The 27957-nt window shown below is 47.8% G+C and overlaps 1 protein-coding gene across 2 annotated transcripts in view; it reads left to right on the forward strand.

Annotated features, from left to right (window-relative positions):
• Positions 1-1237: 1237 nt before the first annotated feature.
• Wwp2 (WW domain containing E3 ubiquitin protein ligase 2) overlaps positions 1238-27957 on the forward strand; it is a 139206-nt gene continuing 112486 nt past the window's right edge. Inside the window, exons 1-4 of one of the 2 annotated variants that reach the window (XM_006974134.4) lie at positions 1238-1331; positions 14110-14194; positions 18636-18783; positions 19081-19202. In XM_006974134.4, coding sequence (XP_006974196.1) covers positions 14125-14194; positions 18636-18783; positions 19081-19202 — 340 coding nt within the window. In that variant the 5' untranslated portion in view covers positions 1238-1331; positions 14110-14124. Of the gene's footprint in view, positions 1332-5161; positions 5348-14109; positions 14195-18635; positions 18784-19080; positions 19203-27957 lie in introns of those variants that run through there. The other variant, XM_076572126.1, reaches the window with a different exon arrangement.

Below are 27957 nucleotides of genomic sequence, written 5' to 3' on the forward strand. Positions count from 1 at the left end.
AAAAAGCCAGGTGGGCGGCAAGCATCTGTTATCTGAACAATCAGCTGGGAGGTGGATGCCAGCCTAGGTTAGAAACCATGATTCAACCTGTCTCCTCCCCCCACCGGCACACACTGGTAATCCTAACTACTCAGAGGCTAAGGTAAGGGAACCAAAAGTTCAAGGCCAGTTAGAGCACTTTAAGCAAGACCCTGCTCCAAACAAAAACTAGAAAGGCAACCAAAGGGCTGGCAACATAGGTCAGTAGTGGCACCCTTGACGAGTACGAGCAAGGTCCTGAGTTCAACCCTCAGTCCTGTAAAACCCAGGAAGTCTCTGCATCCAGGCTGTGGTGAGGCGCGCCGGCAATGCCAGGAATCAGGAGGCCGGGGACAGCACTGAGTTCCAGGTCAGCCAGGGTTACAGGGGCCCTGTTTGCTAATTCACAAGGTCCAGTTTACTCCACACAGGCAGGGAACGGGAGTTGGTTCCCAATGGGGACTGGACTTGGGTGAAGTTTTGAAGTGTGCGGCGCCCCGACCCCCCCCTTTCCACTTTTTCTTCCTGGAACAAGAACAGAAGCTCTACAAAGGCCAGGACATTTATACTTTTAGAACTGAGAACAAGGCCTAACATAGAGCTGGCACAGGCTGCCAACATTAGCAAATGGACGAGATGCTTACGTTTGACCAGCATACCTTTGTGGGCGTCAATACATCCCTTGCAAATTTGGGGACGTGGTTATAGTTACAGGGTTTGTCCAGCATTCAAATTTGGGGGAGCATACTGTTTTTTGGGGTTAGCAAGTTTTTTGGTGGTTTGTTTTTCGAAACAGCGTTTCTCTGTGTAGTACAGTCCTGGCTGTCCTGGAACTCACTCTGTAGACCAGGCTGGCTTCGAACTCACAGAGATCTGCTTACTTCTGCCTCCCAAATGCTGGCATTAAGGCGAGCGCCACCACCGTCCGGCTAGCATATATATATATATTTTTAATCCAGTAACCCCCGAAAGACTTGGCTGACCTAATTGACCGGATGGTCATCTCCCACCTGTACGTACACACGGAGGGAAACAACTCTACTTCCAAAGGAATAAATAAAGCCCCTGGTGCCCGGTGGGCCTCCAGTTTCTACGTCCGCTGGGGCACAGCCCGGGACGAGGAGCTCCTTTCCCACCCGGACCTCAGCAGGGTCGAAAGCTCGCAGCCCGGGTGTAGGTGGTCCGCACCTGCCCGCCCCGGCCAGCCTCTTCCGGGTCAGGTGACCGCGCGCGCTCACGTGACCCGGCCCGAGTGCGGGCGCTGGAAGGCGGAAGTGGAGCGGAGTTCGGCGCCGCTGGTGTGGCCGCTGCAGGTAGGTGGCGCGGGCGCTGGGGGCTCGGTGGCGAGCGGGCGGCGCGGGGTGGCTGGGGGCGGCGGGCGGCGCGAGGGGCCGGGGGCGGCGCGGGGCGGGCGCCGGGGGGCGGCGGCTTCCTGTGGGAGGGGCCTGGCGCGCGGTTCCGGCCTCCGAGGAGGGGTGTCCCGGCTCGCGCCCGAGCGGGGTGGGCGCTGGGCCCGGCGAGTGTCGCCAGCTGCGGGCTCCTCCGGAAGGGGACCCCGTGCCCGGGCGCCTGCGGTGCGGAGGAGCCGCGTCTGTGCAGGGGGCCCGACCCCGGCCCGGGAGACCCGCCAGCTCCCTGGAAGGGGCTGCCTGGGAGTGGGCGTCAGGCTTGTAGGGACCGGGAGAAAAATCTGGACGCCGCGGCCTGGACCCCTTTCCGAGAGTCTCTTCCTTCTGTCCTCTTTGAAGATGATGGCGACCTGAGACTTTGATTTCGGTCCCGTTCAGTTTTTTAAACTTCAGGAGGGATCCCCGAGTCTTGATCGGCTGACTGTGGTCACACCCACTTTGCCCTGTTTGCATAGGGTTTTCCACTTGTTGGGAGCCTAGCCCTTGAGATCATCTTTCTTTGAGATGCTCCCGGATCGGCTCATCTTCGAGGGGAAAAAAAAGATTAAAGACGTGTAGGTGCTTTGCTGGGATCATAACATGACTTTCAACCTACACTGTTAGCGACCTGGGCCAGCGTTACCTCAGCAACGCATTGACTGCTTAAGTCTTGGACAGTTGGAAGTCTACCGATACTGTTTTAGACGTTCCGTCTTAGGCTTAAATTACGCAGTTTCCTTTACCATGTGACTTTTTATCTTGACCAGCTGTGACTAGGTGGGGTGACGGAGAAGTTTCTGTTTTGTTCCTTAGAACTGTGACCTAGATCATACTTTTTGAGGTTAAAATACCTATTTTAAGATTGTTCATCCTCCAGGCTGAGGCATGAAGATGGCTGCAAGTTCCAGGCCAGCCTGGGCTACACGGTTAAGACCTAAACAGACAAACAGGCCATCCTCTTTCCCTTCACGTTTACTAAACTTTGCAGAAGTGAAATGAGTTTTATGAATGCAGTGAAAAGAAGCCAGGGTTCAAATGGGACGTTGACAGAAGCCAGACTCACGGGTCACTAGGGGAAAAAAGTACTTGGCATTAATACATTAGGAGTTGAAGACTCCGGGGTCTATGACAAACATGCGAAAGTTAATGTTTGTAGCAGACTTGAGAAGTCCTTCCCACTTCACAGAGGACAAACAGCTAAGAGATTTGGCTTAAAACAATTAGTTTTATTTATTTATGTATGGGTGTGTGTGCGTGTGTGCGCCATATGTAGGGTGTGGGTACCCACAGAAGCCAGAAGAGAGAGCTACAGGTGGTCGTGAGCCTCTGGACTTTTCATGCTGGGACCTAAGCTTTGGTCCTCTGGAAGAGCATTAAATGCTCTTAACTGCTGAGCCATCTCTCTAGCCCCAACTTGACTTGTTCTGTTTTTCTTCCTTGTTTACTCATCTTCCTGATAGACTGTAAATCATTCAAGGGCAGTGATCCTATTTTATGTGGCTTCCTTGGCTACTAGCCTCCTGCCTGGAATGTTGTGAGTACTTGGTCAGTGTTTGAGAAGTAAGGGAGTTTTTAAAGGTCATACTGCTGGATGTGGTGAAGAAGAGGTTTGACCTTAAGTTTTCTCTTTCTCTGGTCAGTGACGCTAGCTCTGCTCTGTGTTACTGTATGTGGGAAAGCAAGAGCCGGAGGGACAGGCTGGGATTGGCTTGGCATTCTCTTTCATTATGTTTTTGTTGTTGAACTTCGCACCCTGCCACTGAGTTAGCCATGCCCTTCATTTTGTAATTTTTTTTTTCTTTTCCTTTAGGGACAGAATCTCAGTAAGTTTCCCTGGGTGGCCTCAAACTCCTGTAGCTCAGGCAAGCCTTGAACTTGAGCCCCTCCTGCCTCCGTCCCCTGAGGGATGGTAGGCCTGCACCACCAGGTCTGTGTTTCTCTTAGTGATTACTTTCCCATTTGCAAAAAACTTATACCAGAATCTCACTTATTCTTATTTTTTGGTTATTTATTTACTTATTCGAGACAAAGTTCCTTATGTAGCCCTGGCTGGTCTAGAACTCACGAAGCCCCACCTGCCTCTGTCTCCCAAGTGCTGGAATTAAAGTTGTGTTAAATTAAAATTAAATTAAAACTATGCTCAACCTTTCTTTTCTTTCATTTGAGACAGGGTCTCATTGTGTCTTTTGGCTTTTTGATACAAGGTAGGGGTAGCCTAGGCTAGCCTCGAACTGGCTGTGTTGCTAAGGAACTTAGTAATGTTTGACTCCCTTGGCTCTCCCTTCCAGGTGCTGGGTTTGCAGGCATTCATTTACCATTGTGCCTGGCCCAGCACCTCATTCAACCCGTGATCTGTGAAGAATGCATCGCTCTCATTCTGTGGAGGAAGAAACTGAGGCTTACTGAAGTCTGACTTTAGATTCCAGAACTAGTACATAAATGGAGGAGTTGGTTCTCTCCTTCCACCATGTGGGTCCTGGGAGTGGAGCTCCAGTTGTCAGGCTTGGTGATGAGCCATCTTTTCCACATAGTTTTTTTTTTTGTTCCCAGACCCATTAGTTTTTATTCACAGAAGCAATAAAAAGTGTCATTTAAAAATAGTTCTCAAATATAAAAAGTGTGCTGTTCGAGTGGGTATAAGTGGCATATATCAGTAATCCCAGAACTTGGGAGGCAGAAGCAAGAGGATTGCTCACAAGTTCAAATGTTCAGGTACAGCTTGAGTTACAAGAAAGAAAGAAACGACATGTAGAAAAAAATAGAATAGGGTCAGCGAAAACATTGTAAATGAACAATGTCACTGACCTTGTTGAGAAAATCCTGCCTGCACTAATACACTGTTTCAGTCCATTTTGTGGTGCCATAACAGACTCCCACAAGCAGGGTAACTTATAAACTGTTGAAGTTTGTCTTGGGGGTGATGCTGAGCAGTCTGAGATGGAGGGCCTTCCCGCTGTGTCATTTCATGATAGAAGGTGAGAGAGCAGGACTAAGAGCCTTTGGTGACAGATGCTGTTGTGTCCTGTCAGCACCGGAGCACTCATGACCTAGTCCATCAAAGGTCCCTCCTCCCATTCCTGTTGCACTAGGGGTAAAATGTCCACCACATATATTTTGGGGAACACATTCAAACCATTGCTTATGCCCTAGGAAAATATCTTTCTTCAGTGGACATTCGCAGACTCCTACTTTATTACAGGCATCGTTCTAGAGTTTGGCCATTCAGTACGGAGGCCACTGACCATATAGGACATTGATCCCTGGTATAGCCGTGGATGTCAAATACATCAGGTTTTGAAGAACCAATATGAAAACTGAAATGGTATACTTTTTTTTTCCCCTCCAAGCCATTGTTTCTCTGTATAGCCTTTGCTGCCCTGGAACTCACTCTGTACACCAGGCTGGCCTCAAACTCACAGAGATCCACCTGCCTCTGCCTCCTGAGTGCTGGGTTTAAAGGGGTGTGCCACCACTGCCTGGCTTACACGGATATTTTTATATTCTAGTAAAATCATATAAATGTGATTTATAAATACATGCTATAAATACATGCTATAAATGGTAATATTTTATATTTATTATGTTAAATACAACATAATTAAACAAGTTTTAGGAACAGTGACTCATGCCTATAATCTTAGCACTCCTTTTTTGGGGGTTGGGAGGCAGCTCTCACACTTGCTTAGTACTCAGGCTTTCTGGAACTCATATTGTAGCTCAGGCTAGCCTCAAATTGATACCTTGTTGTACCTTAGCCTCTTGGGTGCCAGGATTACAGGTGTGCTGGTTCCTGTATGAAGATCCCAAAGAGGAGACGGCATGGATCACGTGACTGAGGTTACAGTGGTCAGGTGAAGGGATAAGCAAGGTCAAACCCTGGAAGGAGAACCACCTTTGGCAGGCTTGGGGACCAGCCAGGAACACAGTGTGGCTGGAGAGGGGTAAGTGAGTCGTGGGTGGAGAGAAGGAGTTTGGAAGGGTGGCGGGTGTGGGAGGAAACACTGGGCAGGTCAGGGAAGGCCTTGCAGGCCTTTGTGTGGATGTTGGTCTTCATGGGATGAGGGAGGGAGGCATCTGAGCTGAGGATGGGTACAGTCTAGCCTGCCTTTTGGCGGGCCCACTGGGATGTGTGGAGGGAAAGGGAGCCAGAGTAGAAACAAAAAGAGGTATGAGGAGGACATTGCCACACTCGGTGAAAACGCACTGGGATATGTTTTGAGGCCCAGCCAGTTTTGTGGATGAGTTGACGTGGCTATGGAGTGTGAGAGGGTGAGGGCAGTCAGAGGTGACTCCAAGTGTTGGGAATGAACAAGTAGAAATGGAGTTATCACTAAATGGGGGACGAGAGCTGGAGGTGTGGTCCAGTTGATAGAGTACTTGCCTAACGTGCGCAAAGCCTGGGGTTTGATCCTCAGCACTGCGTAAACACCTGGCGGTACACATCTAATCCCAGCATGCCTGAGGTAGAGACTGGAGGAGGGTTAGAAGTTCAGTCAGGCTTATCCTCTGGAATCAGCCTGGCCTCCATAAGACCCTGTCTCAGGAAACAAAAAAATAGGGGGAGACTGTAGCGTAGTCAGGGCTTGGGTTCAGTTTCATTCACATTCATTGTGCAAGTCCTAGTATAAGCCCAAGGGAAGATACTGGGGGCAGTCAGATGAGGAAGTCTGGTGGCAGCAGGCTCAGGAGGTGGATAGTGTGGGAGCTGTTGCTTCGTGGGCTGGAGTGGAGACCTGACAGAGTCACCCCGAGTGTAGTGTGAATACCCCTCATCTGAGAAAAGTGCTGCTGCTGCTGTGCTTGAACTTGTGGGGTAAATCGCAGTCGTCTGAAGGCCAGCTGCGCACAGCTGTCTGTAACTCCAGTTCCGGGGCACCTGACACCCTCATGCAGGCCAAACACCAAATGCACGTAAAACCAAAACCAACAAGCTGATGGGTTTCTTTCGCTGTAGTTGAGAAGGCTGGTCTCCCAACTGCTACCTAGTAGTATGACTGAGCTTGGCTCGAGCCCCAACTTAAGTAGTTTCTGGCTTTCTGTGTTGGCCACCAGTTTAGGAGCCTTCAAGGCTGGAAAAGAGAAAGGCGGGTGGGACAGTAAGTGGCTTTTTAGAGTTTAAAATTCCAGCTTCGCCAAACACAAGTCGAGCGTAGTAGACTCCCCCCCCCCCCCCATGCAGCCTGCCATTATATAGATTTAACACAAATGTAACCTCACACTGACTGGTGAGTGATTGGATTTCAGTCTTGATCTTGGGATCTGAAGTTTTCCTCAGTCAGATAGTGGATTCATGAACATCAACTCAAATTGTGATCAGATCAGTAAGCTGTTGCTTAAGAAAAAAAAAACGCTTGTTTATTTATTATGTGTGCATGCATGTGGAGGCACATGTGTGGAGGCCATGGCACACGTGGAGAGGACAGCTTTCCGGAATTGTTCTTTCCTCCACCGTGTGGGAGGGAATTCAGATCCTCAGTGCTAGCAGCACACCTTTTCCTGCTGAGCCATCTCAGCAGCCGGGCCCCAGTGAGCTTTTCAGGACCTGCGTAACTTAGGGCTGGGATGGCCTGGAATCTCCAAGATCCTGCTCCCTTGGATTCCAACTGGAGTCTGTTTAGAAGGTCATGAGCTTCCTGTCTCATCACCGCCCTCAGCTTAGAAACAGTGGCTTGAGTGGTAATAAGTGCTGGGCAGTGCCAAGTCTCTGGACTCAGGGCAGGCCTCTTCCTTTGGTCACTCATGCCTTGTCTGTCCTGTTTATCCTGAGGTCTGTTTTGCCATCTCTGTTATTAGCTGATAGTTTTCCTTCCACCATTGAAATAGCTCACCCCCCACCCCCCACCCCCGCACCCCATAGGATTTCTCTGTGTAGCCCAGGCCATCCTGGAACTCACTCTGTAGATCAAGCTGGTCTTGAACCCAGAGATCCACCTGCCTCTGCCCCCCTAATGCTGGGATTAAAGGTGTGCGCCACCATGCCCAGCCTCTGGTTGCTTCCTGACTATCTGGGCATTCCACTGCTGCTGACATCATATGATCACCCACATGGCAGCCCACAGGCTGTGCAGTACCCAGGATCTCCTTAATAATTCCAGACAGTTCTGTAAAGATGGGTGCTGCATCTGTGCGCCAGTGTTGACAATCTCATCAGAAGTGATACTTCTACTGTGTTTACTGTTCTTCTGTTTCTGGGTGCTTCCTTGAGGGCTTTGATGATGAGGGCAGAGGCAGAAGGTGCAGCCTCAGTTCGGCCTGTCTGCTCTAAGCGGGCAGTTTCCCCATCACCCTCAGACTTTCCAGTCGCCAGTTGCCACGGCAATGTTGTTGCCTGCATTGTTTTGGAGGCAGATCCAGGGCACCGATCTTGTCAGACGTGCTGGTCTCATCTCCAGTGCACCTCAGGAACACTACTTTATCTCCTCAGGTTGAACTGGGACTGCATGGTGGAGGCAGCTGGTACTGGGAGCCTCTTTCAGCAGAAAGCGCCTCTCTAATTTTTATGTGCTATTTGGCAAAGTTTTCCAAGTTTGATTGTTTTTCTATTTGGGCCTCTGGCGAATGGAAGGCAATTCAATGCTGGACAGTGGAAAGAGGCCAAGAAAGAAGCATGTGTGTTGGAAAGATCTGGACAAGCTTGAGGGTGGGAAGGGAAGGAGAGATCTTTGGGACAAGCTCTTCTCTTTCACATCTTTCAGAAGAGAAACAGGGTTGGTCTTTACTTAGAAGTAAGCCTTGCCTGTTTCTCTCTTGTTTAGGGTGCTAGGAATTGAACCCAGGGCCTTGTGCATCTCAGGCAAGCTCAGTACCTCTGAGCCACAGCCCCAGTTCTTCTCTGCCTCCCTTTCTTTTTTGAGACGGTTTCAGTCAGCTGCTCAGGCTGGCATTGAACTCACTGTTGTAGCATAGGCTAGCCCTGAACTTGTGATTCTCCTGCCTCAGCCTGAGGTGACAGTCCTGTGCCACTAGCCTAGACTGACTCTTCTTCGTCTTCGTGTGTGTGTGTGTGTGTGTGTGTGTGTGTGTGTGTGTGTGTGTGTGTGTATGTGTGTGCAGCATGTGTTGTTTTTAGGAAGTACGGGGTATTGAACCTAGAGCTTCATGTGTGCCAGACAAGAGCTGTACCCCAGCCCCCCTTTTTTCTTTCTCTTCTCTTCTTGAGACAAGGTCTCTCTATGTAGCCCTGGCTGTCCCAGAACTCTCTCTGTAAACCAGGCTAACCTTGAACTGACAGAGATCTACCTACCTCTGCCTCCCTAGTGCTGGGATTAAAGGAGTCTTCTCTTTTTATTTTGTCGAGACAGGGTCTCGTGTAGCCCAGGCTGGCCTCAGATTTACTGTGTAAATGAGACTGGTCTTAAAATCCTGATCCTTCTGTCCCTACCTCCTGAATGCTGAGCTTAAAGCTCTGTGTTCTCTCTCTCTCTGAATTAGCCCAGGTGGGCCGGAACCTCATTACAATACATAGCCAAGAGTAACCCAGGACTTTCTCCTGGAGGCCAGAGGATCAGGAGTTCAAGGTCATCCTCACCCCATAAAGAGTTTGAGGATATTCTAGGCTAGAGGCCCTGTTAGAAAACAAAAAGTAAAGTAAAAAGCAAAAGAGAAGTAGAGTGGTGGATGCTGGCTGACGGCATAGCTCAGTGCTGCTTAGAGGTGTCTGCTTAGCAGGGGGGTGGGGGGAGGTCAGGCCCCGTCCTTACATCCTGAGCACTGAGAAAAACAGTAAGCAGGACTGGATGGAGAGATGCCTCAGTGGTGAAGAGCCCTTGCTGGTCCAAAGGATCCCAGTTCAGTTACCACACGGTGGCTCACAACGGCCTGCAACTCCAGTTCCAGGGTACCTCTGTGCGCTTGGTGAACATAAGCGCTCCCGTAGACATATACACATACAAGTAACTAAAAAATGAATAAATACATATTAAGAACCTAAACCAACAAGAAGAAAGAGCAATGAGTCAACTGGTCCTAACAACCCAGATGGACAAGTGAAAGGTATAGCCAAACAATGGAGCAACATTCAGCCACAAAAAGAAAGATACATGTTATAGCGACCTGAAAACAGCCTATGAAAGAAAGCAGTCACGAGAGGCCACACGAAGGTCACATGATTGCATTTGTACGAATTGTCTGGAGTAGGCAAATCCACTGTGACAGAGAAATAGATCGCTGTCTGCCAGGAGCTGGGGGAGGGAGGGTGGGCTGATAGCGGACGGAACAGGTTTATTTGGGGGTGATGAAATGGTCTGGAGTTGGATGGAGGTGATGGCAGCTCGGCTCCAAATCCAGCAGAACCCAGCGCAAGTCTGTACTTGAAGGGATGGCTTTGGGGTGAGGGCTGTAGCTTAGTGGATAGAGTGCTCGCCCTGCTCAGAGGCGGCCCTGGACTCCGTCTCCAGCTTCTCACGAACCAGGTTTGATGGTGTGTCTGTTGTCCCGGCACTCAGGGCGTGGAGGCAAGAGTGTCTGAAGTCCATGGTTACATAAGTGAGTTTGAGTCCCCTGGCTGTCCTGGGCTCATAAGGTAGCTCCATTTTCCTGACTTTCTTTTCCTTCTTCTCTTTTCCCTCCCGCTCCTTTCTCCCTCCTGCTCTGTCTTTCTGTTTGTTTGTAAACACTTCCTCATTATTAGCTGGAAGGAGTTATTAGTCACCTCTCTGTGGTTCTGAATCAGAAGTGGAGCACATTCTGTGTTCAGGTTTTCCAAGCTTCCTGGAGTGTGTACTGGGGATATGAACTCAACACAGTACTTATTTATATCCTGTTGATGGTGAGATCCTGAGACGAGCCGATAGGTTGTAAGTACTTGGGGATCAATGACTCTTATTTATTTTGCAGAGTCTTGAGGTTTAGCCCAGGGTAGCCTCAAACTCTGGCATCTATCTCAACCTCCTGTGTGGTAGGTTTACTCAGCAGACTGAGGTCTGTCTGTCTTCACTAGTTGTCATTATTTTTCTTTGTTTTTACAGTTCACATAGCTTACCTTGGAATGGTCAGGTGGTACCTGGCTAATTGGATCTACAGATAAAGCTCCCATAATAACAGAGACTGGTGTCATAAACGGCGGGCTGTAATTACAAATGACTGGGGAGGGAAGGCCTTGGTGGAGTTTTGGGCCCTTATTTCTCCTCTGTTCTCAGCTGGCTTTGATCTTTCTGAGCTTTCTGTAGCATTTATCTGTGGCATTTTGTTTGGGGCTGTTAGTTGTAGCTCAGGACACTTAGTTTGTATCTGCTGTAACAAAGTGAGGTGGGGACTCCATGTCTCATTGTCTATGCGTCTGGACCAAAGACCAAAGCTCAGGAGAACAAGTTGGTTCAAAAGCTACCCTTACTTCAGTTGCCTTAGGGAAGAGAGAGCCCTAGCAGACATCAAGATTTTTAAAAACAGTCTTTTGTTTTTAAAGTCTATAAATAGTGGGTTTCCAACTTTTAGTGCCTTAGCCTCTGTTAAAGCACAGACCCCGGAGCCTGATTTGTAACTGTTCAGAATACTGTCATTCCCCCTGAAAATTGTTGATTACTTAGAAAAAAAGATCAAACATACAGAATGTTTCATAGACCGAGATAAATATCATAAGAACTCTGATTTTGGGACTGGAGAGAGGGCTCAGTGGTTAAGAGCACTGGCTGCTTCTCCAGAGGACCCAGGTTCAGTTCCCAGCAACCACCCATAACTCCAGTTCCAGGGAATCGGAAGCCACCTTCTGGCCTCCATGGGCACCAGGTAAGCACATGGTGCACATACACACACACAGGTGTAGTACTCCTACACATAACATAAACATCTTACATATATATGTTATATACTATCTATTAAAAGATAAAATGCTGCACACACACAGTTAAGTTTCTCAGTGGGTGGTGTTCCTCCCCCCCCCCCCCCCCCCCCCCCCCCCCCCCCCCCCGTCCTACCTTTTGTCCTGCACTGAGGGAACTGTCACTGAGGGAACTGTTTTGGCCTTAGTGGCTCCTTCCTTTCCATGCTGTTGTGTGTCCTTACACCTGTGTCCCCCGTGACAGTTCACGCGGTCACCAGGGGCATTGTACTGTACTTAGGCAGCATGTCCTTCTCTTTCTATTGCTCTCCCCGTCTCTCCCCTCCTCCCTCCCTTTCCCCTCACCCCGTTAGGAATTGTGCATGTGAACTGGATTCCCACCTTTCAAGGGTGGTGTAGCATCTCAATTTAGAAACACAATTTGAAAAGGCAGACAACCTCAAGAAAGTGTGGGACCCTGGAAGGCAGGGTTTCAGAGATGAGAGCGCTCATGTGTTTGGCCTGTCTGTACAGCCGTGTGGAGGACTGAGAGCCACTGTTGGCAGTGGTGACAAGGTCTCCTGGGATCCTGAGCTGTAGAACACTGTTTTCTCTCTAAGGAGCATTCTGGAGGTTTCCACCAGAGGCAGAATATCTGTAAGACCAATTCAGGGTCAGAGGTGGAGCTCTGGCAGAGGACTTTCCTGTCATGAGTACAGCTCTGGGTTGAAGGTTTGTTTTGGTTTGGTTTTTATAGCCTAGGCTAGCCTTAGCCTCGAACGTGTGACCTTTGTGCCTCAGCCTCTGGAGTGCTGCTAGAATTACAGGTGTTTGCTACCACATGCAGCCCTTACAGTGTTTTGTTTTTCGGGCTGAGTCTTACTGTGTAGCCCAAGCTGACCTTGAACTCAGTGATCTTCCTGCCTTTCAAGGATTTTATTTGTGCACCACACCTCTCAGCCCATACACTGCTCTTAGAGCAGCAGCTTCAAGTGTGGTCCTCGGATCTCCAGAAGTCTCGAGACTGCATCCTCAGAACTAAAGCAGCACTCACTCATCACTCACTGTCTCACTGTGGCCACGTGTGCTGTCGTCTTCATGATCTCCGTCACCACACAGTCTTGGCAGAAGGGAACACGAATCCTTAAACGAGCTGCCTGTGGTAGTGCACACCATTTATCCCAGCACTAGTGGCAGAGGCAGGTGAATCTCTGTGAGTTAGAGGCTAGCCTGGTCTACATAGTGAGTTCCAGGACAGCCAGAGCTACATAGTGAGACCTGTCTCAAAAAACAAAAATAAATTAAAAAAAAAATAAATAAATTGACTATATTTTACTACTTAGAAAGTTTGCATTTATGTGTGTGTCTGTGCGTGTTTGTGCAGGTGCCTGCAGAAGCCACGAGTGTTGTGTCCCCTGGAGTTGGAGTTATAGGCAGTTGTGAACTGCTTGATGTGGGTGCAGGGAACGGAATTCAGTTCCTCTACAAGAGTAGTACATGCTCTTAACAGCTGAGCCATCTTGCCAGTTCCTATTTATTATTAGTAGTGTGTGTGTGTGTGTGTGTGTGTGTGTGTGTGTGTGTGTGTGTGTGAGATTATGCGCGCATGTGCCCCATGGCTCATGTGTAGGTCATCGGTCAGAGGACATCTTTGTGGAGCTGGCTCTCTCTTCCTACTGTGGAGGTTCCGGGGATTGAACTCAGGTCTCCAGGCTTGTGTGGCAGGGTACCTGCTGAGCCGTCTGGCCGGCCCGTCTGACTCTCGAGCGTGTCTTTTTATATTCTCTCTGTTGAAGTGTGCGTCTGCTGCACGGTGAGCTGTGGCGACTGCTGAAGACAAGCACTTGAGCAGTGCGTGAATCTGGAGCCAAACTGTGCATGAAATAACGATTTTTCCTTCAGAAAACAACCAAGAAACAAATTGAAGTTACTGGATTTGAGAAACTGGCAGACATTTTCTTCAAACTGAATGAAGCAAACCTGACACTCTAAGGAAAACAAGTGGCAGAATTGGTTCCAGTAGCAAAATTGTTCTTACAAGAAAATCAGGATTTCAGGCCACTCTTTCACAACGGGCTGGACAGCTTTCTGCTGTTTGGACACCTGTCTGATGAGATCCCTGATGACATTCACAAGTGTGTGTGTGTGTGTTTAATATTGTATAATGAACGTGTTAAGGTTTAGAATATCTATGCAGCTCAAGGAACCAATATTTTCCAAATGAGAAATGAAGATGTTCCAAAATTCCCTTTTGAGTAAGAGTTCTGTTTCAAGTGAACTGCTTGCAGCCCCCAGGAGTGACAGAGACACCTGTTGGTTGGTAATGACATTTTTTCATGGCTTTATTGGCCATTTGGGATCATCGGAGAAATGTTCAGTCAGATCTTCAGGTTCAACAGACCCATAAAAAAGCTGGATTAATAGGTTTACTTACTATTTATTTATACTTTTTGGAGACAAGATCTCTCTATTATGTAGTTCTGGCTGTCCTAGAACTCACTATGTAGACTAGGCTGGCCTTGAACTCACTATACAGCTGAGAATGACCTTGATCTGATCCTCCTGCCTCCACCTTGCAAGTGCTGGGATTATAAGCTTGTGCTGTCATACTGATTGCAGGTATGCACCATCATAGCTGTCCTGGGGTTGAGTTTTTTATTTTTAATTTTTTTTAGATTTATTTATTTTATTTTATGGGGATGAGTATTTTGCCTGCATGCGTGTCTGTAAACCATGTTCATTCCTGGTGTCCTTGGAGGTGAGAAGGAGGCATCAGGTCCCTTAGAACTGGAGTTACAAATGGTTGTGAACTACCATGTGGATGCTGGGATTGAACCCAGGTCCTCTGCAAGGGCCCCACTTAACCACTGAGCCATTCTCGAGCCCATTGGGTTGAGTTCTTTGGTCTCCTTCCAGCCGTTGTCTAACCCTCCCCCTCTTCCCTCGCAGCTCCAGGGTGATGACATGGCATCTGCCAGCTCCAGCCGGGCAGGAGTGGCCCTGCCTTTTGAGAAGTCCCAGCTCACTCTGAAAGGTGAGTGGCATTGCAGGAAGTATTTGAGGCACATCTGCCAGAGACCCAGGTCTTCTGAAACAGTTTGTTCTCAGAAGGTTATCGCATTATAACTAGAGTTCTTGGAAAAGAAGGCAAATAATGGGAAGGTGAGAAAAAGGGAACTTTTAGCTAAAATGGTCTGAGATGGTTGATTCCTTTGTGTCCCGGGCTCCTGTCTGTACATGAATGCTTTAGGTGGTCTAGCCTTATGGCTTTAAATGCCTCAAGTAAAAGGTCACTTTCAGATTGTTATCTGCAGCCCAGACCTTCCTTGGAACTCTGGATTGTGTATCTAGTAGCTGACTGTCACCCACTAGTGACCACAGAAAGGTGCCTGTGTCTGGAACCGTGCTCCGGACATTTCTTCTCATCGCTGGCATGGATCTGGCAGGGAAGCTGCCGCCTGGTACTCGGCACTCCTCCTGCTCCGGCTCTTGCCTACCCTAGCCAATGGCGCTGTTCCGATAGAGGTCTGCAGACCTGCCTCTCTGATTCTGCCCTTTCCTTCTTTCTTACAGGCTGTGGCCACACAGCAGACAGGTCTTGTTACAGTGTAGGCCACCAGATCTCCGCATTTCTGAGTAGGAGCTGATGGCCGCTGTTTTCTTATGTGTGTCCTACCTCCTTCCATACTCACTGGCCTCTTGGGTCTAGGCTGACTCACATGGCAGGCCTCTGCCTCTGGGCCTTTGCCCTTGCCATCTCTGAGTGAACTGCTTTTAGCTTCAGTCTTTACTCGGAAGTCCCCATTCCCTGATATAGCCACATCTTGCTAACTTCCTTAAATCTGTCCATCCCCACTTTATCATTCTTTTCTTTTTTTTTTTAAGTAACAAACACTCTTTTATTTTATTTTTTTATTCATTTATTATGTATACATTGTTCTGCCTGCACACCAGAAGAGGGCGCCAGATCTCATAACAGATGGTTGTGGGCCACCATGTGGTTGCTGGGAATTGAACTCAGGACCTCTGGAAGAACAGCCAGTGTTCTTAACCTCTGAGCCATCTCTCCAGCCCTATCATTCTTTTCAAGATTGTAATTGTTTAACACCAAATACTTAGATTAAAGGTACTTGGAAATTGAACCTAGGGCCTCAGATTTTCACCAGTTTGACTTGGGGAATGTAATGTAGCTCAGTTGGTAGAATTTGCCTAGCATGCATGAAGCCCTGGGCTCAGTCCTACTGAATAAATTGGGTGTTGTGGTGCTTGCTTATAATCTCAGAACTCCAGAGATGGAGGCAGTTTAGAACTTCAAAGTCATCCTTAGTTAAGCTCCATAGCTTGGGATACAGGCTCTCTTGTATCACAAGCTTGGGAACCAAGCCAAACCAAGACCAAAAACCAGGAAAGAGCTGGGTGGTGCTGGTGCATGCCTTTAATTGCAGCACTCGGGAAACAGAGGCAGGCAGATCTCCGAGTTCAGGGCAGCCTGGTCTACACAGCAAAACACTGTCTCGGAAAACAAAACCAAACACAAACACACAAACAAAACAAACAGGGAAAAAGAGCTAGAGGATAAAAACCAAAATAGAACAACAACAAAAAATCCTGTCTTGGTGGAGCTGAGAATTGACCTAGGGGAAGATTTGGGACTAGCCTCAGCCCTGCCTTCTGCTAACTCTGATTTTAGATAAGTTGATTCACCTCCTCGAATCTTAGATGGCCTAACTATGAAGTAAAAGGGTTGGACTTGACTCCTCCCGCCCCAAGATTTAGTTATTTTTATTTTATGAGTGTGTTTGTCTGTATGTATGTTTTTTACATGTGTGTCTAGTATCTGTGGAGACTGGAAGACCCCATCATTTCCTTAAAGCTGGAGTTACAGATGGTTGTGAGCTGCTGTGTGGGCGCTGGGGATGGATTCAGGTCGTTGGCCAGAGCAGTAAGTGCTCACAAGCACTGAGCCATCTCTCTAGCCCCCTTCTTTGAGTCAGGGTTCAATAGTCCCGTTGGTTTGGTCTGGAACTCACTGTGTAGACCAGACTGGCCTTGAACTCACAGAAATCCACCTGGCTCTGTCTCCTGAGTGCTGGGACTAATGGTGTATGCCACCACACCTGGCAGGAACTTGATTTTAAAGAGATTGTCCAGGACTGATTAAGACTCGTTCCTGTTTTTAAAGTTAAGGTATGCAGTTCTCCTGTCTCACCACCAGGTGGCCTCAGATATCCTTGGTGTATGTGTAAAGCAGTACATGTTCCACTTTAGGCCTTAAGTCTGTGACAAACCTTTATTTTGAGCTCCATCCCTATTGCTTGAGTCTTAGCCCCCAGTTTTTTTGTCTTGTTTTGTTTTGTTTCTTACATCCTCTTTACTGTTGCTTTTGGGTTTGGAGTAGTTACTGCTTCAAACAACCCCGGGGGTGGCTGTGACCTCTGTCAGGTTGTAGATGTTTTAGGATTCTCACCTCCCTGAGGGGTCTGGGAAGGAGCTTAGCTTACTCTCAATAGAAGGGCCCTCAGTGGAGGTTAGTCTTGTCCTCATGGGTGAGGAACATCAGTCATCCTCTGAATAGACACAGGGTTGATGGTATGTGGCCGGGCTTCCTCTGATCAACCCCATGATCAGGAGTTCCCGGCGTGTGTCATGAATGCTGTAGGATATGTGCCTATGGGATATGATATTTGTTGGCTTTATGTTCTATGTGTTGTCACTAGTCTGTTGGTGACAAGTGACTGTCACAAGGGCTGCTGTGTGCTGGGCATGGTGTGTATCTGCAATCTCAGTCCTTGGGAGACAGGCCATTTTCAGCTGCAGAGTAAGTACACGTGAATCTGGGCTACACAGCAAGATGCTATTCAAACCAGAAACAAACAAAAGCAAACCAAAATGAGAGAGGAAAGAGAGAGAGAGGACAGACAGAGAGACAGAGTGGGGGACTGAGCGATTGATTGAGATTGATTCTCATGAAGACTGTGAACAGTACAAGCGATACAGATCGCTGACCGTCATGGCGTGTGTTCAGACATACTGCTACTGAAGAAAAGTGGTCGGGGGATAAGCAAAGCCCAGGAATGGCATACAGCTTGGGTGGAGTCAGACTGCTGGGGGCACATTCTGGCTCATAGCTCCCTCTTTATGTAACTGGAAAAGTGACCTCCCGTCACCCACTGGCCCCTAACATACACTCTGACCCAGGCTGACCTAGACCTCACTCTGTAGCCCAGGGTAGACTTTTGAACTCAACATGATCCTCTTATTTCAGCCTCTCAAGTCAGTGGGATTATAGGCATGAGTGACTTTGCCTGGCTTTTTTGTTTTGTTGTTTGAGAGTCGCCCTGTCTAGCCTGGAACTTCTCACGTAGACCAGGCCAGCCTTGAACTTGCAGCAATCCTGCTGCTTCTTCCAGCAGCTGAGATTGCAGGTATGTGTCCCCATACCCAGCCTTAGTGACCTCTCTTTTAAGCCTGTTTTCTCCTGGGCACAGCTAGGGTGATGGTACATTCCTGTGTCCTGAGTTGATTGTGAGGCCTCAGTTCGATGCTGTGTGCATTGCAGTGTCTGTAGTGACTGTTGGTTGGATCTTAGTGATCATCTTTAGACTATTTAAACAAAATCTCTGTGGTTTGCAAAGAGGGGGAAACAGCACTCGACTTTGCAGTGTGGCCAGTGGAGACACTCAGAGCACCACAGGGGGTCTGCAGGGGCCTCCAGAGGAACCCCAGAGGAGCCCCTGCAGCAGCCGCTCTGAGGAACTGCATTCCAGGCCTGCCGACTGCATTCGTGCTGACTGTCCCAGAGCGAGGAGGAGCTGCAAGCAGACTTCTCAACAATGTAAAATGTTAACACAGCCGTGCAGTGTGCAGTGGATTTTGTGACAGCCATTTAAAAGTTGATATGGGGGGACTGGGCAAAGCACTTAGCTGTCTTGTGTGTTTTAGGTTAGGAGTGATTTTTTTCCCTTTATATTTCAGACTATTTATATGTCCATACTCCTTTTTTTCTTCTTTGTTTTATTTATGCTCTTTTCTGTTTCTTATTTTAAGTGTGTGTGTGTGTGTGTGTGTGTGTGTGTGTGTGTGTGTGTGTGTGTGTCTCCTTGGGTGTCATTACTCAGGCACTGTCCACTTTGTTATTTGAGACAGGATCTCTTGCCAGAACCTGGGACTTGCCAGTTAGGCCAGTCTGGCTGACAGTTGAGCCCAGGGGATCTGCCTGTCTGTGGGATTACAAACAATACTGCCATGTCACACCTGGTCTTCTGCATGGGTACTGGGGCTAGAAATGAGGTTCTCAGGCATCCACAGCAAACAGTGCCCTGACTGAATTGTTGCCATGGAATTCTTCAAAAGTACTTTTTTAAGAGACAAAGCAAAGCAAAACAAAAGATCTTTTAAAAGGAATAAACTGTAAGGAGCCAGGGGGCACAGAGGGGTTCTTTGACTCATCTGCTTTTCCTCTCTGTCCCTTCCAGTGGTGTCAGCAAAGCCCAAGGTACACAACCGCCAGCCGAGAATCAACTCCTATGTGGAGGTGGCGGTAGATGGACTCCCCAGCGAGACCAAGAAGACTGGGAAGCGCATCGGGAGCTCCGAGCTTCTCTGGAATGAAATCATCGTTCTGTAAGGGCATCACTTTGAGAATGAGGAGGCAGGGGTGGAGAGAAGACTGGGGGTAGCAGATGCTGCTGCCCTTGGCCCCCATGGTGCTCCTCTCTAGGTGTTTGTGTCTCATTGAGCTCACAGAGCGCTCATTGTTAGCTAGGGGGTTACAGGTCAGTGTGTGAGCTGTGTATATGACTGTTTGCCTGTTTTGTCCCTGCAAGATGTTAGCAATGTAGCTTATGGCGGTTTGTTTCATGTTAAAGGGGTGACTCTCTCATCTTCGGGGCTGTAATGAGTCACTTATTTGTTTTCCAGGAATGTCACAGCCCAGAGTCATTTAGATCTGAAGGTCTGGAGCTGTCATACCTTGAGGAATGAACTACTAGGAACTGCCTCTGTCAACCTCTCCAATGTCCTGAAGAATAATGGCGGCAAAAGTATGTATGATTCATCTCTGCTCAGGAAGGACATAGCACCCAGTCCTGGGGTTGACCACAGTGTCTCTGCCCCCTAGAGACCACTTACGGAGTTTGAGGAAGGCAGGCTTTAGCATGCTTGGTCCAGGGGCTGTTGGGTGCAGGGCTGTGTCCCCTAATTCCTCCTCGGGGATGGAGGCTCTCCTTCGACGCTCTTCCTCACTCAGGAGACATGGGATATGTTGAATAAAGCTGTCACATACGTCCAGCTGAAACCATTGCTTCCCTCCTCTGAGCTCTGGTACAGAACAAAGGAGCTGTGTGCGTATGTGTGAGTTCTGTGTTTGGGGTAGGGTTACAGATGGTGCCCCGTCTCCTAGACGCTCAGTAGATCTTACTGGCCGTTGGGATGTGACAGCAGCTCCATCTGAATTATCGAGTGTGCCTCTGCTGCCCGGACATATAAATCCTCAGGTCTGTTCCTTGTTGTTTGTGGCCAGTGGCCTAACCCATGCCTGTGGGCTGGGGACCCTCCCTCATAAAGCCTCTATTCAGAGTACTACCATATGTGGCAGCCAAATGCCATAGGAAGAAAGGCTCCTTTTTCTCCTGATGCCTACTGTCGAGAAGTAGTTTTTGGAAGTGGACTTAGCCTCCGTGAGACATGGGGGTGGTGTGTGTGTGTTGAGATTTAGGGAAGGTGACTGCAACAAGAGTTGAGTCTTTTCCTTCAGGGTCCATCCTTCACCTTGGGAGGCTTTGGTTCCTCCTGTGCTCTGTTCCTTTCTGCTGGACACCCCTCAATACAGTGAAGATGGGTTAGGACCAGGGCATGTCTCTGTTTTGATTGTTTTGTCCTTTGAGTTGACATTTTCTATGTGTGTGTGCATGTGTATATGAACTCATGTATATGCACACATGGGGTGGCCAGAGGTCAATCACAGTCATTTCTCAGGCACCGTCAACCCTGTTTTTTATGACAGTCTTTACTGAGATCTGGAGCTCACCAAAGTTAGGCTGGCTGGCTAGCAAGCCCCCAAGATCCTCTTGTCTCTGCCTGCCTAGGGCAGCATTATCGGCATATGCACAGTGCCTGGTTTCTGTGTGGCTGCTGGGGATTTAGTGCAGGTCTTCATGACTGTGGCAAGTGCTCTGCCAGCTGAGACACACCCCCAGGCCTCCCCACCCTTGTTTTTGATAAGGAATTTCATGTAGTCCAGGCTAATCTCACACTCTTGTGTAGCAGAGGATGCCCTTGAATTTTTGACCCCCTTCCCTCTACCTCTCAAGTGTTAGGAGCAATAGGCCGCAGTACCTTGCCTGGCTTCCAATTTGGCCTTTATTTTTCCAATCCTTAGTCTGCTTTTTGTGATTTAAAGGTTATATTTATTATGCTGGCGAAAATAGACTTGTGGACATTCTCTCATTAGGTTGTAACTCCAGGGCTAGGAGGATGTCTCAGCAGGTTAGAGGTGCTTGTTGCCAGGTCTGAGAACCCGGTTCAGTCCCTGGGACCCAGATGGTGGAGGAGAGAACAGATGTCCACGCGTTGTCCTCTGACTTCTAGTGCTGAGTGTGTGTGTCCTGCCTACATGTCCTCTAAAAACAGAGGTGGGGACTGGGGAGATGACTTGGTTAAAGGCTCAGATTGCTCTTTCAGAGGACCTGAACTCAGTTCCTGGTGCTTCTGTTGGGCAGCTGACAATTGCCTGTAATTCAGCTCTAATCCTCCTTCTGGCCTCCTTATCTGTGCTCACATGGACATGTACAAACATACACATAATTAAACATGTTTAAAAATCTACAAATCTTTAGGAAACGTGTAGTGCCAGCCAGGCTGTGGTAGCACTTATTCCCAGTGCTTAGGAGGCAGAGGCAGGCAGATCTCTGAGTTAGAGGTCAACCTTGTCTTACAGAGTGAGTTTTAGGACAGCCAGGGCTGCATAGAGAAACCTTTTCTTGAAAAACGAAAAGAAAAAGAAGCGTAATACCTGTACAAGTGACCTTTTCTTTCCTTTTTCATTTGTACGGGCAGCACACTTGGGCTTGATTTTGTTTTTGTGGTGCTGGCATAGAACTAGGCACGCTGGGTAGGTGCTCTACCGCTGAGTTACGCTCATAAGGACAACAGCATACTTCATTTTTATAGTGCTTCTTATTTATTGGCTGTTGCTCACGTGCACGAGCCCATTCCACAATGCATGTGTAGAGTTAGAGGACAGCTTTATGGAGTCGCTTCTCCATTTCTGACTTTGCCTGGGATTGAACTCAGGTTCCAAGCCTGTATAGTGAGTGCTTTTGACTTGTCTGGCAAGCATCTTTACTCACTGAGCCATCTGGCTAACCCCATGCTTCAGCTTATGATTATAGGGTTGGAGGGATGGCTCAGTGGTTAGGAGCATTTGTTGTCCTCCCAGAGGACCTGGGTTCAGTTCCCAGCACCCACATGGCATTTGCAGCTGTCTGTAACTCCAGTTCCAGGGAATTCAGATTCGGGGCAAACAGGAACACATTGTTCTGTATGCTTTTCATCATGCTTTTAACTCTAAGATGTGTCAGCATATCTCTATGTATTGCTTTTCTGAAATGGGGCCTCCCTAGGAAGCCAGGCTGACCTCAAACTCTTGATTTCCTCTGCCTCCTAATTCCTTTTTAAAAATTGATTTGTTGTATGGGTGTGTGCTCGAGTGTATATATGTGCTCCATGTGCATGCAGGAGCTTGCAGAGAGGTCTGAAGAAGGCATTTGATCACCTAAAACTGGAGTTCCACGCAGTTGTGAGCTGCACTGTGGGTGCTGGGAACTTAACCCGAGTCCTTTGGAAGGGCAGTGAGTGCTCTTAACCGCTGAGCCATCTCCTCCGCCCTTTATTTCTTTTTAATTGTGATACAATGTAGCTAACAAAATTTCCATCTTAACCCTTCAGCTGTGGTTCTGTGCTGTCAGGTACTTTCTTTCCCATTGGGCAGCCATCTCTGTCGTCTGTCCCCAGAACCCACCCTGTGCACCCTGTAAAACCCAAACTCCCCTCACTAAACAACCCCGCAGTCTCCCTAGCAGCCACAGTCCTCTTTCTGTCTTGTACTGTGGGTGCCATATGTGAGTGGAGACGCGGTATTTATCCTCATTTAGATTTTTAGTAACGTGCATGTCTATGTGTAGGAATATGTGTACATGAGTGCAGGTGCCTGTAGAAACCAGAACATGGTCTCAGATCCCTTGGAGCTTGAGTTACAGACAGTTGTGAGCCACTTGTGAACTCAGGTCCTCTGCAAGAGCAGTGCGCCTTCTTAACTGCGGAGTCACCAGCCTCTGCATCTGTCCTCTTTAGTGTTTCAGGGGCTGGAGAGAGGGCTCAGCAGTTCAGAGCCTTGCCGTTCTTTCATAGAGCCGGGATTGGGTTCCCAGCACTCACATGGTGGCTAACGACCGTTGTTACCCTTCCTGGGGGTCCTTCTGGCCTCTGCTGCCACAGGCGGGCATGGGGTGCACGTGCACATGTGCAGGCAGAACACTCGAAATTAAAAATAAACCTTTCAAAAGACCGGTTGGGTTTTTATGTGACAGAGGCTCATTCTATAGCCCAGGCTGGCCTTGAATTCATGACAGTCTTCCTGCCCTGGTCTCCTAAGTCCTGGATTTACGGGTGTGAGCCTGCACATCTGGCCTGCTTTCAGTTCTTTTGGAATTGCTTGCTGGTGGTGGGAAATTCTGTTTGGTTTATAAAGGTGCTGGAGATTGATTCCAGGCTCCTTGCATGCCTGGGAATGCTCTACAGTTCAGCTCCATCTCTGGCCTTAGTCTTCAGTTTTTTTTTTTTTTTTTTTTTTTTGGTTTTTTCGAGACAGGGTTTCTCTGTGTAGTTTTGCGCCTTTCCTGGAACTCACTTGGTAGCCCAGGCTGGCCTCGAACTCACAAAGATCCGCCTGGCTCTGCCTCCCGAGTGCTGGGATTAAAGGCGTGCGCCACCACCGCCCGGCAGTCTTCAGTTTTGAAGGGCTTCTCTATTGTTCCCCATATATATTGCCTCATAAAAGGCAGTATTACTATATCTTTAATTCTTTTTCTAAAATCTAAATTTTGATTGCTCTGTTGTGCAGCTGTATGAAAGTTAAGGTTAAACATTTGAATATTTTTCAGTGTTTGGCAGGTAGAACAGCCATGGTATCTCACAGGTTTATGAATCTCCCTGCTCTTGCTTGAAAATTTACTCAGAATAAGTTACTGAACATGAGTTGGCTAAGTTTAAACATTTTCAAGATTATAGACATATGTTGCCAAAAAGTTTTATCACTTTATGCGCACATAGGCAATGGCTGGGTTGCTGGTTTCTGCTGTACTGTAGCATGCAGTGGATTTTATTTATTTGTTTACTTATTTGCTTATTGAGAAAGGGTCTGTCTCAGAACTGCTATGTTTTGTTTTTGCAACTGCTACTGCGTGGCCGCCGCCGCCGTCTCTTTTTCTACTGCGCGGCCGCCGTCTCTTTTTCTACTGCACGGTCGCCTGTTTGTTTTTTTTTTTAAGTTCTAAGTCAGGAAAGTATAACTTTATCATTTTTTCTTTTTATCTCTTTTTCTTTGGGATACTCTCCAGAAGCCTACGCCTGCTTTTTTGAGTCCAGTGGACTTTTCCTCTCTCGGCAGCTTCTCTTTCCGTCCGAGCAGCCGCCTGACAGTTGAGCATGAGAACGTTCTCAGACCCTCCCTCACCAGGAGGGCTTTGCTCTTCTCTGACTCCCTGCTTCTGGCCACTGCCAAGATTTGAGGCTTGCTTGCCCTGACCTTTTTCTCTTTTGATAAAATTGTCCTAGAGCAGTGGTTCTCAACCTTCCTAGTGCTGCGACCCTTTAATTCAGTTCCTCATGTTGCGGTGACCCCAACCATAAAGTTATTTTGTTGATACTTCCTAACTGTATTTTGCTGCTGTTCTGAACTGTAGTGTGAATACCTGGTATGCAGGACGTCTGATGTGCGACCCCTGAGAAAGGGGCCTTCAACCCTCAAGGGTGTCACGACCCACAGGTTGAGAACCACTGGCCTAGAGCTTCAAAAAATTTTTTGTTTTATATAATAATTATTAGCATTTTTTTGTTAGCTGGGTGTGGTGATGTACACCTGTAATCTCAGCATTCAGGAGGTGGAGGCAGGAGGATCAGGAGTTCAAGGGCAGCCTAGGTTACAGGAGATGATATAAAACACAAAAATAAAAGGAAATACATTTTTTATTTATGTGTACTATGTGTACTATGTGTGTGTATGTGTATATTTATGTGTATTATGTCTCTGTGTGTGTATGTGCACTTGTGTGGGGTGTTCTCAGAGGCCAGAAGACGGCATTGGATCCTCAGGAGCTAGAGTTACAGGAAGTTGTGAGCTGCCTGATGTGAGTGCTGAAAAGCAAACTCGAGTCCTCTTGGAGAGCGTGGGCTGTTCTTAACCAATGAGCTGTCGCTGGAGCTGCGTTTGCTTCATTTAAATAGAGAGAGAGAGAGAGAGAGAGAGAGAGAGAACGTGCATGCGCCAGCTACAACACTGGGCTGTGACTTTTCTTCTTTAGCTTATTGTATAAACTTTCTAGATGGTATTTAAGTGCTCAGAGTAGATTATTCCTGGAAATTTTGGTTAAGTTCACTTACTTGGAGTCAGTTGAGGAATTTCCCATCACTATTCTTAGTGACATCTGTAGTTTTGGTCTTCTGTTTTTGTCAGCTTTAAAAACTAACATTTTTAAAATTATTGTTATTAAATTTTTTCAAGACAGGCTCTCATATCAAGGCCCAACTTACCATCTGGCCCAGTCTGGTCTTAGAACTGCAGCAGTCCCCGGTCTCAGCCTCCCTGAGCTCCCAGTGCCTGGCTTTAAGGCTAACTAAGTTTCCAAAGTGAAGGGAAGCACTTTCCAGCTTTGGGAACAGACTGCATCATGGGGAGTATTTGGTCCATGAGTGCAGGAAAGAGCCCAGACATGAAACCAGCCAGGCCTGGCATCTTCATTTGAATAATTCTTTGATGACTTCTTTAGCCCACACCCCACTCCCCATAATTATTGGTTTATTCAACTGCCCTGGTTCATCTTGAGTCAGTTTTGTTAATTTTTTTTTTCTGAGAAAAATCAATTCATGAACTCTTACTGTTTATTAGTATAAAGATTTTAAACAGCATTTTACTTAAGTTGTTCCCAACTCCCCCCCTCCCCCCATTTAAACTGTTCTATTTTAACTTTTTTCCCTTGCCTTATTACTGGAGATTGACTCAGGGCTTCTTTTACATGCTAGGTAAATATGCCACCACTGAGTTACATCTCCAACACTCTTCCCCTCCTGTCTTGTGTGTCCCGTCGTCGTCCCCCCCCCCCCATTTTCCTCTCTCCTTTTTCTGTGATGCTGGATCACACCCAGGGTCTCGTGCGTGCTAGGCACTGGCTTCATCTCTTGCTGCCATTGCTTGTTCTGGCGTGAGCTGTAGCACATTGTGTGTGGCTGGGTGGGCAGTGAGCCCATCTGATGAGAATCAGACAGGAAATGTGGGTCATAACAGGGCAGCAGGCTGCCTTTTCTTAGAGGAACAAGTCCTCTGGGACAACAGTAGCATGGTCTGTCTACATGATATTCGGATCACATTTCATAAAGCTTTCTCTTTGAACAAGGCTCTTCTGGCTTGCATTATATGGAGAAGTGACCTATCCCTATCTAACATGTAGACCTGGAGCCAGACTAACTGGACTGAATACAGTTCCCTCAGCTCTGTGACATTGGACTTTGGCCCCCATGTGCTCTTCTTTGCCTGGATTAAATGCTTGCTAACAATAGTGCCCACATACGGCAGAGCTCAGTGACTGTCCTCACTGAACCATGCTTCCCAAAGATGGGGTTCCCAGAGAAGGTGGAGGCCTTCTTGCCTGAATGGGAGACAGTCCTAAGGTTGTCTGAGGAGAGCTCTGACGGATGCCAAAGCTTTGGAGACTGTGGCTTCCCGATGCAGTCCTTGTCAGCAGCTCCCACGTTGGCGGTGTGGCCTGGAGATGCTTGCCGAGCAGTGTCTTAGTGTGACTGCAGCTGTGGAAGGTCAGTGGGTCACACTTAGCTCCTGGCCTGGTCTTTTTGTAATAGGTCAGGAAAGCACCTGCTAGGCAGTGGTCGCCCTACCTGGTCTTCCTTTGCTCCGCAGATCAGTTAATTCTTCCTCTCACTCCCTGTTTTCCCTGAGTGGACTTGCAAGTTGACTGGGACTCAGCTGTTTTATGCCTTCCCCCGAGGGATGCTGTGATGAAGGGTTTCCTCAAGACCTGTGGTTCTGTGTGGTCAGCTTTGCTGACCTTCTACAGGGACCGTGCCTTCGTTATGGCTGCAGAAGGACCTGCCCAAAGTGCTACTCTGGCTCCTACGGATAGCTCTAGTCTAGAAGCTTGCTTTCCAGGTTGCATATTGAATCCCCGCAGCTCTGGGGAATGATCCCAGCATTACAGAAAGCAAGCCCTGAGCCAAATCCTCAACACCTTTTGTTTTGTTTTTCTTGAGCTAGGGACTCATGTAGCCCAGGCTATCCTCAGACTTGTTATGGAGTTGAGGACGACTTGAACTGATTCTTGTGCTTTAACCTGGGCTAAAGTTATTTCCTATATGTAATGTATGGGTTATTTCCTGTGTGTAATAGATGATGATGATGATAATGTGCCAGCTATCACAGGGATGGGTTTACACTTGGCTTACATTTTGTTTTGTTTTCTAACCTCCTTCCCTCTGTCCCTTACCCCCTCCCTCCCTCCATCCCTCCCTTCCTCCCTCCCTTTCTTTTTGTCTAGTACTGGAGATAGAACCCTAGGCAAGCTTCTAACACCGAGCTATAGCCCTAGCAGGCACCCCCACCCACATTGATTTGTTTTTATTGTGTGTGTGTGTGTGTTTGTAAGTGTATCTGTGCACACAGGTCACAAGAGCGTGTGTGCAGATCAGCAGACAACTCATGGGAGTTGGTTTGCTTCTTACATCTTTGGGTCCCAGGGACTGAACTCCAGGTTGTCAGGCTTGTGTGGCAAGCACTGTCCCTGCTGGCCCATTGTGGTGGCCCTCTCACTGTCCTTTTGACGTGTTCCCATCGCTTGTTTTTATTTATATGTAATCTTGGGCCAGGTGTGGTAGCACATGCCTGTAATTGCAGCACTATGGAGGCAGAGGCAGGAGGATTACTTCAAGTTTGAGGCCAGCCTGGTCTACATAGTAAGTTCTAGGCCAGCCAGGGCTACATAATGAGAGCCTAGCTCAATAAGACAAATAAAACAAAAACTCACACCAAAATCCAGAATCACTAAAATTTACCCTGTAATGACGATAATTTCTTTAAAATCAGAAAAGGCAGAGCTGGAGAGGTAGCTCAGTGGTTAAGAGCACTGGCTGCTCTTCCAGAGGACCTGGGTTCGGTTCTCAGCACCAATATGGTGACTGACAACCATCTGTAACTGTAATTCCAGAGGATCTGTCGCCCCTTTCTGGGCTCCATGGACACTGCATGCACGTGGTGTACAGACATAAATTGCAGGCAAAACACTCATACATATAAAATCTGATACACACACATATGTATAAATACACACACACACACACACACACACACACACACACACATATATATATACATACACACATATATATGTATGTATGTTAGAGTGTTTACCTAACACTTGGGTTCAATTCCTAGCACCCTATAAAGTAGCCTGGTGACATCCTTGGCTTCATAGCAAGTTCTCTGTCTCAGTAAATGAGTAGCTAAATAAATCC

The sequence above is a fragment of the Peromyscus maniculatus genome, chromosome 5 (genome assembly GCF_049852395.1).
Source record: "Peromyscus maniculatus bairdii isolate BWxNUB_F1_BW_parent chromosome 5, HU_Pman_BW_mat_3.1, whole genome shotgun sequence".
Taxonomy (NCBI): Eukaryota; Metazoa; Chordata; class Mammalia; order Rodentia; family Cricetidae; genus Peromyscus; species Peromyscus maniculatus.